The following is a 14,295-nucleotide window of genomic DNA, read 5'->3' on the forward strand; positions in this document are numbered from 1 at the left end:
TATATATGTATTTGTGTGTGTGTGTGCGCGCGTGTGTGTGTGTGTGTTTTATTCCTTTAAGGCATATTTATACATTTTAATTATAAAATATTTGTACATTTTAATTATAAAAATCTTTCAAGTTCTGAAGTCGCCATATCACTCTCTCTATGTATGTATGTATATATATATATATATATATATATATATATATATATATATATATATATATATATATATACATTCTTTCATCGATCCGTTCAATCATCCTGCCAATCAATTAACCAGGCCAGCTCAATAGGATCTACCTGTCTATGTATGTGCCAAGTTACTTATCAATAAGACTTGCTGTTTATCGATCGCTGTCTCCCCTCGCGAGTCTCGTCCTCTTAATTTTATTTGTCATTTTGTCTTAGAATAATCAAGTCTATATGAACTATAATTTTTTAAGTCAAACGTCATCATTTTACTGGTAATTATATCATTCCCAAAATGGCATCCAACTGATAGACTTTAATTTAGCAGAAGGAATATAGAAAAATTGTCTACATAAATCACTCTATATATAGAGGAGTAAAAGTGGAGCAATATTGGTCTCACAAACGACTTCTCATATCGACTACAAGAAAGGGTTTTGTTTTTGTTCACTAGGCATGTCCTTTGATTTGGCTTCGAATGAAAAGATACTTGACACTAAAGTTTCAAAGACTACTTCATAATTTAATACAAACGACCATGGAAGTTATCCAGTAATAATCCAAGATAAAGTACAATCTGAAAATGAGTTGAAATTGTTACTAGCATCATACAGTCTGGCTTATAAAAATGAGTTTCTTTGACATCAAATTCGGGCGAAGAAAAACACTGCCGTTGGTAAGTACAGACTTAACCAAATTGTGTACCTTCTAAGAATGAAATTATTATCAGTAATACACATACAAAGTTCCCGTTTAAAACGCCATTACTTTGCGACAGATGGCGATGTAAGTTATTTCTAATAGACTATGTAAAGCATATAAATTTACGGTAATAGGAACGGAGTACAAATTCAAGTGGTCCCCACTGTTTAAACATCATTGGTTAATAATGTGAGAACGTGTGGGTGGGTGGGTGGGTAGGTAGGGGGTCTTTCTGTACTTTGTATTTGACTTCTCATGGTAACTACATTTTTAATGCGGAAAATCATTTCATATCAGGAAAACCTGCAATAATTCTCGATACTAATAATTGTCTCCTTACAGACCATAAACATTAGTTTTTTATATTTGGGGGAAAAAATCAAATAAATTCAGAAGTCAATAAGTTACCCCCTGGCATAAGTGGCCACAACGATACAAATAGTTCATACGATATGGCGCTGACAACCACAATGCAGACAGGAAATAAAAGTTACCTTCCTTTGACGTCATATCACTTGCACCAGACTCTACATGCGTAGGTTTAAACCGCCGCAGAAAGAACAGGAATGCCATTGACTAATCAGATTTGATGTATCGTGCGCAGTAGCGTATCTAAATCTCGAACAGCATACGCTAACTCTTAGATAGAATTCTGATAAACTTCTAGACTATACCTTTCGTTTGATTCAAAAGCATGTATTAGTATCACATCTTGTTCAGACAGCAAATACGAGTGTGTCGGGTAGCCGAGTGATCTAAGGCGCTTGTCTTTACACTCACACGTATCTCCGCTATCTGCTTGAGTTCTGGTCTCGGCTCGACAAAAACGGGTATGTGAAAAAGCTTGGCATGTATCGGTGGTTCTTCCTGGGCTCTTCCATCACTTGATATACTGACTGATATGTATCGCCTGTCATGTGCTGAAAAATGGGGATTAACCCAACCCCCAAAGAAACCCTACTCAGCAGTACGTACTTTAGAAGAAATGCTTATCACGGAACCAATAATATTATTTGTGTTTGTAATCCTTTGTATATTCACTTGATCAGCAAATTTCCTAGAACAATAACGCCAGCCTTCATAATTGACATAAGATATATAGATGAAAAATAATTGTATAAATGTACTATTAAAATTTCCTCCTTTTCGTATCCTATTATGTAGACAAAGGCTCTTCTAATGGTATTTTGGAAATTTTACATTTCTCTTATTTCACTTTCTTATGATTTTTGGGACAAATTTGATAAAAATGAAATATGCATATTATGTTAATTATTACTTAGTCTAACACTTCGTCGCTAAAGATACTAAGTATTTGCATAATCCATACTGAACATTGATTTGCCTCCCTTTGATTTTTATCAAGGAGAAGGGGGGCAATTCCAAGAGTTATTCAATGAAGAATGTAATTTTTACCCCACCAATTTTCGAGCTGGTTGAGACAGAGAACATCATGAAGGAACTCAATTCAAAGAGGTACAATAATATAAACATGGAAAGGGTAAAAAAGGCAAAGAAAGAACTGGATGCCGTTGCAGGTGTGGGCCTGGTGAACAGAAACGACTTGGACACAATAAAAAATCTTTTCGACCTACTGGCCGCATTTTTTCAGAATACATCGAACAGAACATCAAGAGATAAGATGGAAATATTCTTGAAATACTCGAATGAGGCAATGAAAGAGATTAAGAAAGGAATGAGGTTTGAAAGGGAGGTATGGCTACTGAATATAATTTTCCAACAATTGTACAAATATAATCCTGTTTAACGCTTACTCATTGTTTTATTTTATAACGAAATAATATTAACAATATCAATCATCTATAGTCGATATTGTCTTATTTTGATTCCGCTTTCTTTTTGTCAGATTATAGAAGATTTGGAAAATATAAACATATACAAAACTGTACATTTATTTGCCTCCCTTTGATTTTTAATCAAGTACAAGGGAGGTAACTCCAAATGTCATTATAATCGCTTAACAATTGCGTATTGATAAAAGAGGATTCACGGTACTAATTCAGTTCCCATAAACTTGTGCAAAAACCATGATATTAAAAATTCAATAACTTAAAATTTCTGAGGCTCATGATCAAACCAATATTTATCAGTATAGATGAAAACTGGATGTCAGCTTCTGTGTAGAGAAAAGAACATGAGCAGCGGCATTTTCTGAACATGCATGTGTTAGAACCATGTGCTTTCATTTCCGCACCAAAGAGTCAGGTGATAATTTTAGTAATGAGTGTTCCAAACTCAAGACTGTTAAAGGACTGAAAATCCATCAATAAAACAAAGTCTCTATTTTTTTTTCACTTACAGCTGGGATAAGCTGTCAAACCATTCTTTTTTCCTAAAACATGACTTAAATTATTAACCAATCCTGATCAGCTAAACCATTTATACTCTATTTTATATTCACCCATTTCCAGGCTGGTTCCAATTTTTCCATATCATTAGTACCGTGTGTCCTATAAATGACATGCATACAATTCAACATTACCATCACCTTCATCATCAATGGCGATAATAATAATAATAACAACAATAATAATAATAATAATAATAATAATAAGTATTATTATTATTATTATTATTATTATTATTATTATTAATGTATTAGTAGTATTTACAATGCTGGTAATGTTTATGATGGTTAGAATAGCGAAAGGAAACCTATACAAAGTTATGGAATTTATTTTATATGCAGTCTTTATTTCGCAATAGTTTGGGAAATTTGTTTCGTTGTTGTGGGGTTTTTCAGCACAAGATAGGCTATACATGGCGGCCAGTATTAATGGTGGAGGAAGAACCCGGGAAAACTCCAGAAAGAACCACCGACCCACGAAGCTACTGGCAAGCTTTCTCACATACCCACATTGGCTGAATCTGAGACTCGAACCCATGCAGACAGAGGTGAGATGGCAGTGATTCGTAACGGAGAGCGCTTTAGACCACTCGGCCACTCGAACATTTGTAATGGGTAGATTAAAAAAGTGAACGCATATATTATTTCAGAATGAACACAGATCTACACGTGAATCTATTAACTTGTTCATTGGTATGTGTTTTATATTTTATTTTGTCTAAAAGCGATATCATCTGCCTATTGATTTTTAATTTGTTCGAAACATTGCCATAATGACCTTTTTATTTTGTTTGGTGGTATTTTTTCACAGAAAGACCAACTTCCTGACAGTACATCGAGCAGTGATAGCAGCAAAGTGAGCCATACAAATTACAAATCTAGCGAACGTCTTGTTTACTCTGACGGTGATGTTTCTAAAGAGGTTGCAACACTAGTTCGTTCAGATCGCCAGAAATCAAGCCATTCTGCCAAAATAAACACTGTTTCAAAGGTTTCCCATTCAAGTCATAAAAGTACAACGACCGCAAAAACTATACTCCAATCTGATCGCCGAGCAACCTCAAGTATGGAACCAAATTTAGGCAAATTTAAGAAAAACCCACCACAAGATCCAAAAATGAAGTCAAGTTCTCCTAAATTTTTTGATGTGTTGAAGCGAAATTTAGGACATGAAAACAGCGAGGAAAACGAAGATACAAAAGTTGCACATAATAACATAAAAAGAAAGAAACTAGTGGATCAAACGAAACAGCCGGTATTATACGAGGAAAATTCGAAGGAGAGAATAGATGAACAACAGCTGGAAGATATACATGTTTCAGAAAAGGATTTTAAAAAGAATGAAAAAAGTACAAATTTGACATTGGTAGATCATGAACCAGACAAACGCGATGAAACAATATGGACTGAAGGGGACAATAACGATACTTCTGTAAAGAATTACGTTTTAAATCTAATTGCAGATACACATATTGACACTCAAAATGCAATGAAGAGTTCTGAGGGCCAGGAACCAGAAATGTTGAACTATGATTTAAATCCGAAAACAGAAGTCAACAGTTTAAACACAAGGGAAAGAGAAAAACATAGTAGTGGAACATCCCATACAAAAGGACCACATGGGAAGAAACTAAGGCAGGTTAATCGTGTACTATTTTTGTTTGATGAGGAAAGGACCAGTGGAAAAACTTCAACAAACAAATCAGCCAATACGAAACAAACTAAAAAAGAAAGTTCTTTACACAGAGACAGCTCACGGGCCACAATGTCTGCAAGAAGAACACGACAAAAACATCAAAGCTCCTCATCACGTGGACAGAACACTGTTGACTATGTAAATGTACAAGGAGACAATACAATAACATCGATGAATATGTCAAAGTCGTCTATGCCGAATCAAACAGCTAGAGAGTTAATGATATCGGTGGGCACGCAGAGCGATGGTACTGGTATGGTGCAGGAACAAACGTTGACGAAACGATCACAGTCATCCACAGGGTAACTTTATTTAAAAGGTTGCAATAACTTAATTATTTTTTTTTTCTAATGAGATTATGATAAATGTATAACTAGTAAAAACACGATCACGTCCAATATATATATATATATATATATATATATATATATATATATATATATATATATATATATATATATATATATATATATATATATATATATATATATATAGTTCCCGTTTATATTCCAAGATTCCATAGCCTAGTGGATTATTTAATTAACACCACTTCCTGTCAATATCCATGTATCTCAAAAAAAAAGAAACATGATTAATTTTTTGATCCAAATGAAAGCTAACGAACAATACTTTGATCTATAAATAGTCAACTTCAGTGACAAAATAACACCTTTAACAGTATGAAAACTAACAAAGCTAAACATGTACGATAAAATAACGCGTAACAATAAGATACCTATAATTAGTACTTTATTACAAGTCTTTCGTCTGCTTGCATTTAATAGAAATATATTATGTCAGATATATTACATGTATGCAACTATGTCTGGTCTTCTTTTGCAAGGTTGGCAGAAGTAACAGAAGGCACCGAACATCTTAGACTGGAAATAAGAATTTTGAAAAAGGAAAATGAGGAATTAAGAGGTTCAAAAGAAGAGTTGCTAACGAGGTATCTAAGAGAGAGAGAGAGAGAGAGAGAGAGAGAGAGAGAGAGAGAGATTGCTTTATAATCATATATTTGCACATATTTCCATTTGACAAAATATTGCGTTTGTTATTCTCTGTTCGACAATGTTTAGAGAGAAAAGGACAATGAGCTAAGGAAAATATTTTGGAACATTTCTTCAGACTTTAAGCTTGCCCTCTGACTCATCATACGTTATTTCAGTCATGGCTTCCTTGATATATACTGATATGAAAAGTTGTAGTGAAAACAACCCACTTGAAAAAATACATTGCAAAAGATATCCTCTCTCAGCGATTGATGATGTTAGCAATATTATTCCGCAACCAATCCTGGTTTTAATTATATCGCTTTAAATGTTGTATGATTTTTCTTGGAAGGCTAAGTCAAAAGGCTAGCGCGACGTTACAGAGTGGAAATCCAAGAATAACAAATCTAAACGACAAGAATCGACCAACTAAATTGGCCGAGCAATTTTCTGAACTCTATGATAATGAATGGACCGATGCTTATGAAGAAATATCAGAGACATCCGGAAAGGAAGATGCTATTTCGACATTGTTACGAATTGTAATGGTATGAATTTTGTGTGTGATTTCGGAGATATATTTTTAATTTGCAATTCTAACTTGAAGCACAAAAACCGTATTAAATTTATTCCTACACACCTGACATATTAATAAATGGATAATTGTATTGATTCTTTGCTTATTTTGCAAAAATGAATATTTGTTTTGTTTTAATTTGTAAGTTTTCAAGGAAAAGAAAAAATAAAGAACGTTTGGCAAGATGAATATTGATTGATCTATCAAACAAAGACTGTCTCATTCATATCGTTTACTTCAAACAATAAGTATCAACAATACCAACATTAAATTAACAGTCAGTACGAAACCTATGTGTCACTCTTGACCGTGCGCTGTCATTACACAACATGTCATGTACAGGTCATACGGACTTCGTTCGTTGGCATATCAGGGACCAGATAAATGGAACGAATTGCTCATAGATCTTAGACACAATGACATTCTTATCTCATTTAAGAGTGCTCTTAAAACTCACCTATTTCGACTACAAGAACAAACTTAAATACTTAATTATGTTTACTTCTTTAATTATTGTCAGCATGTTTTTGCTTTGCAATTTCATAGTGTTTGTTTTTGTTATCTTGTCGTTGTACATGTATATGTCTTTGTGTTATCTAATATGGTAAAGTGCTTAGAGCTTCTGATGTGTCTTCTTCTTCTTCTGTTTATTATTATTATTATTATTATTATAAGACGAAAATCATTTACTTTCTTTCTATATTAATAAATACGAAGAGAACAACTCGGTGAAAAGTTGAGTACCTCAAAAGCATTGATAATTTTATTACGGGCATCGCCCCTAACCCTGTGATAAATCGATCAGAAAAAAACAAACGATAAGACCATATTAAAAAGGGGTGTAATAGGTATTCATCTTATTTCTGTTACAAATATAATCCTTACAAGACTAGGCTTTGTTTGTGGATAAAGTCGCGTAATGAAAAAGTTAAAAACAGTACATTCGCTGATATTTTCACCTTTATCAAACAAATATGAAATTAATGTTTTCAAAATATTAATACAAGAAACTGGATAAGGACCAAGTAAGTCAAGTGTTTTCAACTACAAGAAAACATACCCTGGGCACATTGGCAATCATATGGATAGCATGTTTAGGGATAAAACGTATTGTGCTTCATCCAGAATAAACGGTTTACGGTTCATTTTAAAGAGGTATTTTTTTTATACAAAATTCTCAGTAGTTTTAAATTTTAATACACGTTTGAATTTCCAAACAGGTTAAATGTTACCGTACTGTTATATTTTTCTATCAAACTGATGAGGACGGTTTAAAGCCGACCCGTTGACTATATATATATCCACGCTATAGTGTCCGACATATCGTCCTCCATTTCATCTGTCCGTGTTTCCATATATCCGTTTGCTCGTTTGTTGCCTCATGACTTTTTTTGGCATGGGCTCCCCGGAAGGTTGTCAAGGATAATATGTACAAAAATATATTAGGGTATAGTGATAATTGCAATGCTAGTGTAGTGAAATAAGAAGAAATATATAACATGTAAGGAGTCCCATGTTCTGGCCCCTGGTCATTGGCTGTGGGTATGTAGCGGTCGGGATCCTATAAAATAAAAAAGTTGGAGATTTGCCATGGTTAGCCGTTGAAAATATTTGAAGTTATATTGTTACATTTTGATGATATAAACCGAGCATTTGATCTTTACATGAATATAGTGACTTTATACCTCAAAAATTGACTTGATGATTCTCGCAACAGTTTGCATACCAGTTTTGTGACAAGTGCGCCAAAGGACAGATGACCAACATTGAAACTTTTGTCAGAAAAGAAATACTCTTTCCAAATGGATCCAAGGTATGGTAGCAGTAGTAGTAGTAGTAGTGATAGTAATATCACTAGGGGCAGTAGTAATAGCAGTATTAGTAATATCAGTAGTAGTAGTAACGACAAGAAGAAGAAGAAGAAGAGAAGGAAACAAAGAGGAAGAAGAAGTGGAGGACGTAGGAAAGATAAGACAACAGTTCATTTGGATAATGCGATTTTATGACATGTATTATCAAAACAAATATTGGCAACATATAAGCGACATTCTTGTAGTAAATATTACTAATGAAAGCAATCGGTTCAATAGTAGTAATATAACTGTCCCAATCTGTTGCGGGCATGCCAAACTATATATATATATATATATATATATATATATATATATATATATATATATATATATATATATATATAATGTTTTATGGATGATTTTAATTATTTAGAAGGTCGTGTTGCCTGGACCTTTACCTAGACATGTAAATATGCTTTATTAGGTTATTGTGTATTTATTTTCGGTGCAAATTAATTATTTTCTTTTACCAACCATCAATACATGACGGGTCTGAAACTTTCCCATGTCTTAAAATGAACCAAAATACAAACATTTTAATCTCTCATTACATATTCCTGGATGGCAAGCAGCTTTGCTTATCGTATTTCATTTAACTTCGAAGATTAGAGCTGTTCGTGAAGAAAGCTATATTATTGCTCCGGTGAATCCGATTAAAAAGTGTGTAGTAATAGCAAATTAAAATACACTATATTGGAACGTGTCTCCAAAACAATTTACCATAAAGAAGTTTATAATGAACTTCTTGCATTTTGGTAAATTACACATATATGGTTCTTTATTTATGCGACACATATACAGAATATAGACGAACAATTATATTTTTATTTAAATTTGTCGAATTTGATTCAGTGTTATTAATGAACTTTATATATAGTCCCAAAATTTGAACATGTTGGATAGACAGTGTTATAACCGCTTTAAGTTCAAAGATTATATATAAACTTGGCAAATTGATAAATTAATTATTTCAGTTCTATATATTTAAAAGAAGAAGAAGAAAAAAAAAAGACAACAACCCCAAACCATTTCTTTATAAATGATTTATTGTTATAGTCTTCAACTGAGACAAGTATAGCTAAAAGTATGCTGCGTTTTGGCTATTAATTCAATTAAGATATTAAATAAATTTGTGGGTTGAACTTCTCTGTGTACAATTTAACTACATGACGTCATTTTGTTGATAACATTGAACTCATTGAAACCAAAAGGGATTTAACGACTTACACGACCATTTGAAGTCAGACTGAAGACGCAGTAAAGCGAAACTGGCCGCGGATTTGCTGTGTCGGTGTTATTTACTTTAAATAATTTGCTTATAGGATAACGTCGGAATTGAGCAGTTTGGCACGGTCGAATTAGATGAGCTCTCCTATCCGCTGAAAGAACTACGAAAGCAGTTTGGTCCAGTTTCACTGCACAAAATGAAACAGGTAGATGTGTAACATGAAACCATCTTCAAGACCGGGAAGGGAATAAGTGTCCAAATGTTTCAGGGAAGCTGCATTTTCAAAGACTGGGAATGGAATAAGTGTCTAATTTTTTCAGTGTAGTTACATTTTCTAACCTGGAAATTGTTGCTATCAACGATTGTACTGGTTGTTCATGTTTGGTATGTACTGGTACTTAGTAGTAACAGTTGCGTTATTTGAAATGATAGATAATTTTTACTAATTGTAGTACATGTCTCCGTCCATGTGTGTATTATATAGGACAAGATTACATTTAAAGTCAATAAATGAATACTGATAATTGAGAAATAAATTTTATTTTTTCCTTATGCAGCCAACGAAGCTTGAAAGAAACGGAAATGCAGCGTCGTCAGTATAGAAATGTTTTATGAATATCATTCTCCTGTCGAAGTGCATGTAAACAAGCAAATAATAGTAATAATGATAATAATAATACATGGCTGACATGAAAGTGGGATAACATAAATGAAAATTCAGGAGACCCTCATACAAGAGTTTTGTAATTGACGATTGTTAGGATAATCCATGAAAAGAAAAAAAAATATTGGTTTGAAATCCCGGGTGCTTAATCAGTTTAATCGAATGGAAGAAACCGAAATTTTATCTTTTTCTTCAGATGATCATTCGACAGATTGGGAAAAGCATTGTATCCTCTGTGAATGAAAACAAGAAGCTTTACCTGTACACCGTACGTTGTGTTGAGATCACCTGGTTGATGTGTATACAAGATCCCCCAATGTACTTGCATCTGGGTCAAGCGAGAACCCCGCACAATGATATCTTCAGATCTTACAAACAATCCGGAACAATTGTGGAGTACTTCGTTTGGCCTTGTGTTTATCTTGATGAAGGTGGACCTTTAATATCGAAAGGCGTGGCACAGATGACAGACAGTTTAAATAAGGAGTAGCAGTATTTGTTGAACACATGTTAGAGTCATTTGTAAGCGTGTACGCAAGACCGGATGCAGCAGCAAAATACATAACTTGTATTGATTGGTTCTCTTTTAAGATTTGAATTTTACCAACTTTAAATTTATACCGATACGAAATGCAAAGCGATTATTATTATCGTCAAGCATAAGGAAAAGTGTTTTCTTGGTCAGTTCTCTAATCCCGGCAATAGCAATATGCTATAGCTTCCAAAAAGGTGCCTATAGTTATTGTTGAGAATTGACCAAATGTAGGTTACTTTTTTTTTTTTTTAACTTTCGAAAGTTGAGAGTTTAAGCTAAACTATCATTCGCTGGGGATGGGAATGGAGGGTTTCTACTGATTATATTGACTTCTGAGGAAACTATAGCAATAGTAAAGTCTATAAAGGAAGTAACGTACAAATTAGTTCCGTTATTTTTCAATCAATCAGGATTTTCAAACGCAATGTACTGTACTGTAGCATAGTCGGCTTCTACAAAACATGAGGTAGGTAAAGAAATAAAGAATTTAATCAACTGGCTCGATTGAAATAGATGAGTAAGGTAAGATTAACCACCTATTTCCAACGCATATCTCTTTTAAATGATAAATGCAATGATTAAACTGTTCGAAAATTGTGTGTCTGTGTGTGTGTGTGTGCGTGTGTGTGTGTGTGTGAGGGAATAATCTATACTTAGTGCCTCGGCCTTGTTCCCTGATGACAATGTAATACACCGCATACACAGAAGACGCCGTCCGGATAGATGTTAAAAAATAAAACAAATGCGGGGGAAAAAATAAAACAAACACACGAGCATTGTACTTCTGACATTTGACAACTTCCCAGAGCCCCCGGGGATGACAGGTAAGCACGATGAATAGTCTATACAGTTGCTTATTTGAAGGCAACACAACTGTAAAGTTTTATAAATTTATGTTCAGCGGTTTGAGGCGTTTTGCTATCTAATATACGGATGCATTGCAACTATTGTTCACCTATCTTTCTTCATGTTTTTTTCTTCTTTCATTTCTAAAACAAGGTGTAGATGAATCCCTATAGTTCGAACACATACTCATTCTAAACTATAGTATAAACAGAACTATTCTGATAGGAGGGTTATGAAAGGACTATATCCATATATCAGTTGTTTGTGGGGTTTTTGTTGTCATTTGTTGGTTGTAAAGAAGCCCAATAATTAAATTTGTTTACTAATTTGCAATATTTCAGCTCAATAACTTGGTGAATAATTGCAAGTCTTGATTGAGAAAAGTCTGCATTTTTATTTAAGTTTTGTTTACATTAGTTTTCAAATTTTTGCATCAGCAGCTACAATGCCTCGAGAAGGACTTCTCAAAATTACTGAGCTTGAAAATGTTAATAAACTGTAAGGTGAACTGTAACGATGCACTGTTGTAATCTATCAAACCTCAAAATATACTTTTTATCCCTGGAAATCCGGAAACTGATTATTAGTTTGCCGAACATTAGTTCTATCTGATATACGAATCCTGGGCCACTTAACCGTAGACTTTCATCACTAGCTTAAACCTTAAACCCCATCATTTAATCTTCACAAGATGATTGGTACTCAACATTTTACTAATTAACCTTGGCCAGCGGTCGCCAAATTTTTATGATACACAAATATGGACCACCGTCGGCATCGATCTTCAACCCATGCGGTTACTATGTTTTTTTTTTAAAGAAAAGCAAACGTTTAGAGAACCCACGGTAGATATCATGGTCAGGTCGACGGGTGTAATATTTTCATTGAGACAACTCGATCACTAAAGGCACCTACACTCTGAACTCGTACCGATCAATATTATAAAGTATGCCGTTATTATTCGTACGGACTATCGCATAAAAATTATTAGATTTTAATGTTCTTGACCCAAGAAAGCACTTCCAGTCAGAGACACATTAACTAATAAGCATGGTATGATAAGGCCTACGAACACCATGTTACCAAAAAGTGTATGCACAAAAAGGCAGAGTCATGGCGGTATCAATCGTTTATTAAAGAAGGGTCTACATGGAACTTATTCGGTCCCGCCTCCAGTCAAACCAAGTATATAGTCTGAATAAACATTCAGTTGAGAGAGAACAGGCAAATCCTACATTTAATCGTGTAGTAAAACCAATCGATAAGCCATGCGTATAATACCATATTTAATTCCGTAATCAAACCAGTGCATACATGTGCTGGCTTTAATAATAGACTGCTATGCATAGCAGGTACGGTGGGATTTTTTATTCTTCATTAATCCGGAAGGCCATACAACTTACATATTTAACGTGTACAAAGTATTTAAGGGGTCTATATTACGGTCCTAAAAGACCAGATGCTTTCGCAAATATTAATCAGTTGAGAAGGCCAATTAAGCTTGATAGTGACGCAAGTGCAAAGACAAATAAGAAGCAAAATTTAAGTCCGACAAAATATTATGAACTTAAAGATTGGCTGATAATATAGTCTACATACACATTACAAAAACAGAGAAAAATATGATTTCAGTAGAATGGTGTATATTGTTTACATAGATTCTGATCCAGGCTGGAATAGTTCATATATGGGGTTATTAAAAAAAAATTAAGAATGAATGCAAATTTATTTTGACAGTGACAGATATATTTCCAAATACGACTTAGCTAAAAGAGTAAAAACAAAAAAAAAAGAGATGACCTACATCAAACATTTGGGACGAACAGAGGAAAAATGGAAAAAATATCATTCCATGAGGAAAAGATTTTTACGTACAGTTCAAGAAAGAACATATTAAACATAGTTTCCACTTATGCAGACAAAAAGCGCTTGCAGTGAAAGTATTTAATCGCTCTGTTAAGCCGATAATGTGGAAGCATTTGAATGAAAAGCAATCCAATATATATATATATATATATATATATATATATATATATATATATATATATATAGAATCGGTCTAACAACGTATGATTATCTTCCCAATTTTTATAATGAAAGACGTAATTTTGGACACCTGTATTATATAAACTGGACATTTGTCAGACCAATGAAACCTGGTTTTCTTACTCAACAAACTGGTCAAGGATTCAGTAGCTATGGAAAAATTGGAACACAATTTTCGATAACATCCAACCATACACCAAAATAGCGTCAGTTGCTTTTCATTGATAGGCACAGGGACTTCAGAGATAGTGTTGACCTTAGTTTCCATAGGTTTAACTTGACTGTGTCCCATTATATGTCCTAAAAATGTAACACATGCACGGCAATGCTCACTTTACCTATATTAATAGTCCAATTGCAATAACTGAATCAGACAAAGAATTTCCCAATAGTTTGCAAGTGATCGTTCAATGTGTTGTTGTAATGATGACTGCATCTATGTAAGCGTCACAGTTATGTAGACCAGATGTTATCATGCTCTGTTCATTAAATGCTTGAAAGTTGAAGGAGAACCTTTCATATCCAATGACATCACTTTATATTGATAAAGTCCATCAGGATGAACAAAAGCCGAAATTTTCTTCGCTCTTTTCGTCAGTAAAATTTGCCAGA

The 14,295-nt window shown here is 33.7% G+C and overlaps 1 protein-coding gene across 1 annotated transcript; it reads left to right on the forward strand.

Moving 5' to 3' along the window:
- The first annotated feature begins 728 nt into the window (after window positions 1–728).
- On the forward strand, window positions 729–11,287 carry LOC149797991 (uncharacterized). The gene is made up of 8 exons (XM_089960522.1): window positions 729–852; window positions 2,245–2,592; window positions 4,058–5,244; window positions 5,787–5,891; window positions 6,287–6,482; window positions 8,229–8,324; window positions 9,687–9,797; window positions 10,453–11,287. Exons 1-8 carry the CDS (start codon window positions 805–807, stop codon window positions 10,744–10,746), a joined length of 2,385 nt encoding a protein of 794 aa, XP_089816648.1. The 5' UTR covers window positions 729–804; the 3' UTR covers window positions 10,747–11,287.
- The last annotated feature ends 3,008 nt before the right edge of the window (window positions 11,288–14,295 follow it).

Source organism: Sinohyriopsis cumingii, chromosome 6 (assembly GCF_028554795.1).
Source record: "Sinohyriopsis cumingii isolate HCF-2022 chromosome 6, ASM2855479v2, whole genome shotgun sequence".
Taxonomy (NCBI): Eukaryota; Metazoa; Mollusca; class Bivalvia; order Unionida; family Unionidae; genus Sinohyriopsis; species Sinohyriopsis cumingii.

What these genes read in the sequence shown, in the direction of transcription:
- LOC149797991 (XM_089960522.1), top strand. Translation starts at nt 805, where the DNA reads ATGAGTTTCTTTGACATCAAATTCGGGCGAAGAAAAACACTGCCGTTG. An exon ending in GAAGAAAAACACTGCCGTTG is followed by an intron (nt 853 to 2,244) that starts GTAAGTACAGAC and finishes ATTTTTATCAAG; the next exon opens with GAGAAGGGGGGCAATTCCAA. An exon ending in TCTTTCCAAATGGATCCAAG is followed by an intron (nt 8,325 to 9,686) that starts GTATGGTAGCAG and finishes ATTTGCTTATAG; the next exon opens with GATAACGTCGGAATTGAGCA.